At 51.3% G+C, this 3984-nt stretch overlaps 1 protein-coding gene across 2 annotated transcripts; it reads right to left on the bottom strand.

The window, feature by feature from the left end:
• Positions 1–401: 401 nt before the first annotated feature.
• On the bottom strand, positions 402–3382 carry LOC106696092 (protein phosphatase Slingshot homolog 1-like). 2 transcript variants are annotated; one of them, XM_014451179.2, is made up of 3 exons: positions 3282–3382; positions 1309–1392; positions 402–845 (listed from the first exon to the last, which is right to left on the bottom strand). In XM_014451179.2, the coding sequence occupies exons 1-3, from the start codon at positions 3364–3366 to the stop codon at positions 553–555; spliced, it is 462 nt and encodes a 153-aa protein (XP_014306665.1). In that variant the 5' UTR covers positions 3367–3382; the 3' UTR covers positions 402–552. The 2 variants fall into 2 exon arrangements, with proteins under 2 accessions (XP_014306665.1, XP_014306666.1); XM_014451180.2 differs by having other exon boundaries at positions 1328–1392.
• Positions 3383–3984: the final 602 nt, after the last annotated feature.

The following is a 3984-nucleotide window of genomic DNA, read 5'->3' as shown; positions in this document are numbered from 1 at the left end:
TACTTTGTTTACTGGGCCTATCAGGTTATCTTCTAGCAAGGAGCTCCTACTTCTCTCCTAATGACTGAGTAGACTGCAACCAATGATTCGTGCTAGCCCTGTACAGCTTGTTACACCCATACAGAGTTGCAATTTTTACACCTGTTTTAACTTATCTGAATGTAAGACGACCCACTCCATTCCCCCTTCACACACCTAATAGGGCCGATGATACTACGAACTTGGCCTTTAGTTATTGGGAAATTCCAAGCTTCTCTGAGCCTCTGACCCAGGACCGTCTCCCAGTTTGGGAATCGGTGGGACAGCAACACTGGATAAGGCCCTCAACACGCTGCCTGTCGAGCACACGCTTCTCAAGCAGGCCCGGCTGCCTGGAAGGCGTCCTCCCTCCTCAGTGGGCTGGCTCCTGCACTGACTGGGTGTTCACCGCCGCCGTCACCTCCTCCAGGAAGCCCCCCTGGCTAAGTGCCCTCGTCTCCAGCACCCCGAGGGCACCCAGTGTTAGACCTCCAAGCACAGTGTCACTTTCTTTCCTCTCAGGAGACCCTGAGCTCAGAGCAGAGACCGGAGCTGGCAGAGCGCCGCACACAAGAGCGGAAATGCCGTGCCCTGCTGTTCCTGGTCACCCCGCCACCCACCATCGTGCATCCCACCGTCAACCCCCAAGGATACAGGGCCACAGGACTCTTTTTCCAGCAGCAACTCTTGTCCCATCAGACTCACCTCTCCTTGCTGGAAAAGTCGACGCCCAGCAAGATGCTCTCCTCCGTGTCCTGGCGCCCGCTGCTGTCCACCACCACCATATACCGGACCCGCTCCGCCCAGGCGCTCTCCAGGCGCACGGCCTGCAGGGCAGAGAGGCTTTCACGGCCCGCCCTCCCGGGTCGTGCCCCCTTCCTCCGCCCAACCAACATCAAGGACATCTGCTGCCTACCTTTCCCCCATGAGTTTAGGCTTTAAGGTGAGATTCTCAGGCATAGGAGCCGCATCTCATTTATACCCCAACACGAGGGACAGTGTCTGACGCGGGGGGAGGGGGGGGCTCCCCAAGTATGTTAAATGGGTGAATAATAAAATCCAGACACTGAAGATGCCGACTCAGCACAGACTGATAGAGGGACAGAGACCCCCTACATCCTTTCTCTGGACCCTCTGGGCACCGAGGAGCAAACTCAGCGTTGGCTTTTGTGAACAATTGGGGAGAATTTGCTAAAATTTAAAAACTCACAGACCCCCTCCCCCCACCACCCCACCCGCTGCTCATCAGTAATTCCCTACCAAATTTCACAATTAAAAATTAAAACTTGCCACTCTCGTCTCTTCTTACCAGCTTGATTCTATCTTCGCAACGCAGAAGGTTGATCATCACTTGCAGATGTTGGGGTAAGTCACCTATGGGACCAACAAATCAAGTTCTCACAGTAGGAAAATGCCGTTTGATTCAGAGGAAGGACACGTTTTATACAGAGCGAGCAAAGCTTGAGCATTTGCGTGGCTATACGTATTACTGTTAAGACATTAACAATGGTTCAGTTCCTATCAGAGCAAAACCGATAGCAAATTCAAAAATAAAGGTTCTGTTTATAGCTTTATTGTACCAGAAGTCACCGCAAGTCATCATTATAGCGGCCGTACACTGAGCACCTACGAGGAGGTAAATATGTTACCTGCGTAAATTTTAAATTCCATAACCTCCAAGGTACTGGTATGTGATGCCCATTTTAAAGATCAGGAAACTGAGGCTCAGAGGTTGACCATGACTACACAGTCAGTTCCAGAACTGGGATCAGAAGCCAGGTCTTTTCCCCACACCATACTGCCTCCTTGTGGAGAACAATTGTTGTCCTGTCTTAAGATAGACTTAAATCTTGATGACAAATATCATTATGTGAAAATACTGATTGAGCCTTGGTGTTTGTTATCAATTGTAAGATAGAAAATTCTAACCCCAGCACTCAGATCCAAAATGAAGCTGGGTGACTTGAGGTTAGACAAACAAAATGATCACAGCGATGAGAAAGCTGGCCCCAATGGCTAGCTGCTTTCACCTGCTGTTCAGGGTCAGAGTCCTTCCAGCTGACATTCAACGTGTGCTGCCCATCCCAGAAGTCCCGGGAGCGCTACCCACAAGTAAGTTTTCGTGAGTCTTCTTTTCAAACTGCCTTTGGTTTCAGAGTCAATCACCAGAGAATACCAGTGTATTTACTTTATAGGCATTCCTTATTGGGTTGCGTTTGAACCTAAATTAATACTCGGTTTGATCCCTACACTACCACTTCCCTATTTCCTCAAACCAAACTGACCATTAAAAGATAAAGACTTTCCATCTCAGTGCGTGCCAAGGGCTCGTAAAGACATTCCCCTAACGAGGCTGGCTGGAGCCCTCTTTGCCGTGTGAAAGTAACACATCCTGTTACAGAAAGTTTGGAAACTAGAATTAAAAAAACGTTATCAACACCTAGAGACAACCAGTGTCGTGGCTTCGTTCTACTTGAAGACCAGTTACGAATCTCTCTCTCTGTTGGGCTGGGGTTCCCTTGGCCCCTGGCTAAATAGATGAAGATCTCACTCGTTCTACCCCTGGGTATCCCCTTTTCCCAGCTATGGGGTGCAAGAAAGGGGGGAAGGATACACAGTCTGGACACATGTTGCTTAACAAGGCTAGGCAGGCTGTCAGGTGCTCATGCCAGATGTGTCACTGAACTTTGTCTTGGCAAAGTTTAATAATTACTATTTTTTCATTCCACTGTCTTTTATAAAAACGGATTTTTTTTTTCTTTCGGTATTATAGAGAATGTATGTATGTGTGGTGGGGGGGCGGGGCGTGGAGAGAAAGAAATTCTCCAAATGAGTTTTCCAAATGCTCGGAGAAGTGACAGCATCCCCAGACTACGTATAGAGCACCCCAAGGTGGCTGTTTCAAGGGCACAACCCCTGACTATAGCGTATTCTGGGGCGTTTGTTTAGAAAGCCCTACTTCAACTGAAAATATGCAGCTACCTGATAAACTGTAAGTAGGGCATCCTAACACCCAAACCCAGTGCTGCCGACCCCTCACTCGTCAGGTAGACACCAGGCTCAGAAGGGCTGCTTGCTCCCGGCGCCGCCTGGAAACCACGCCTGGCCGGCCAGAGCAGAAGGGCTTCTCCCTGTACCCGTCATCACAGCCCTGGTCCCACTATTTCTCTGGCCTTGAAATCCAACGTGCGTGGCTCACCACCAGGAACGGGGTCCCTCCCGCGGCAGAGAAAACGCGTTCCCATGGAAGAGCATCGACTCACCCGCGTGCTTGTGGGGATGCTGCAGGCTTCGCTGGCCTTGAGGGCTGCTTCCCTGTTGCAAGAAGAGGGCTGCTCCTTTCACCATGAAAAAGCTCTCACTTAAGCTGGGAAGGATGAAACCGGAGGTTAGGCTGGGCCTCAGAGAGGGAAACGGGCAAAGACGTGCGACAGAGCTGAAGAGCTGGGGTGCGGACCAAGAGCACGTAGCGCTCAAATGGGATAACAGAGCTTCTGGAAGCATTTCGCAGGGCTGCCTTCCCGGCTGTGCTACAAGCTTGCCGTGGAGAGTGTGCGTGCGGAAACGTCGCTTCCGCTCAAACACTCGGGTTCTACGGTTCCACGTGGGCCATGCCGGGCTGAGAGCCCCCTCCTGCAGGACCCTGTGAGGGATCTCACTGGGATGCAACAGCCTCTAGAAACAAGGCCTGACCCTCTGCTGGGGGCAGGCGCTGCATCTCTCGTAGTCTTGCTGCTGACCTGCTTCTAACTCCGTGTCTCCTAACAGCTTCCCTGCTCCTTGCGGCCTTCCTCTGATGGAAGCCAAGGGAGAGGGACGCTGTCACTGTGCGTTTGCATCTGAGAGAAGCTGAGTGGCTGCTGACCTGGGGTTTAACTGAGTCAAGGGTGCTGTGCCCACTGTTGCTGCAGAAAACCTCCAGTCGACCCAATGGATTTCTCAGCAGAATGAATCTTGGGTCTCTTG

This window comes from Myotis lucifugus, unplaced genomic scaffold (assembly GCF_000147115.1).
Source record: "Myotis lucifugus unplaced genomic scaffold, Myoluc2.0 scaffold_8690, whole genome shotgun sequence".
NCBI classification, from domain to species: Eukaryota; Metazoa; Chordata; class Mammalia; order Chiroptera; family Vespertilionidae; genus Myotis; species Myotis lucifugus.
Note: the sequence above shows the minus strand (reverse complement) of the source record. Positions and strands in the feature narration are given on the sequence as shown.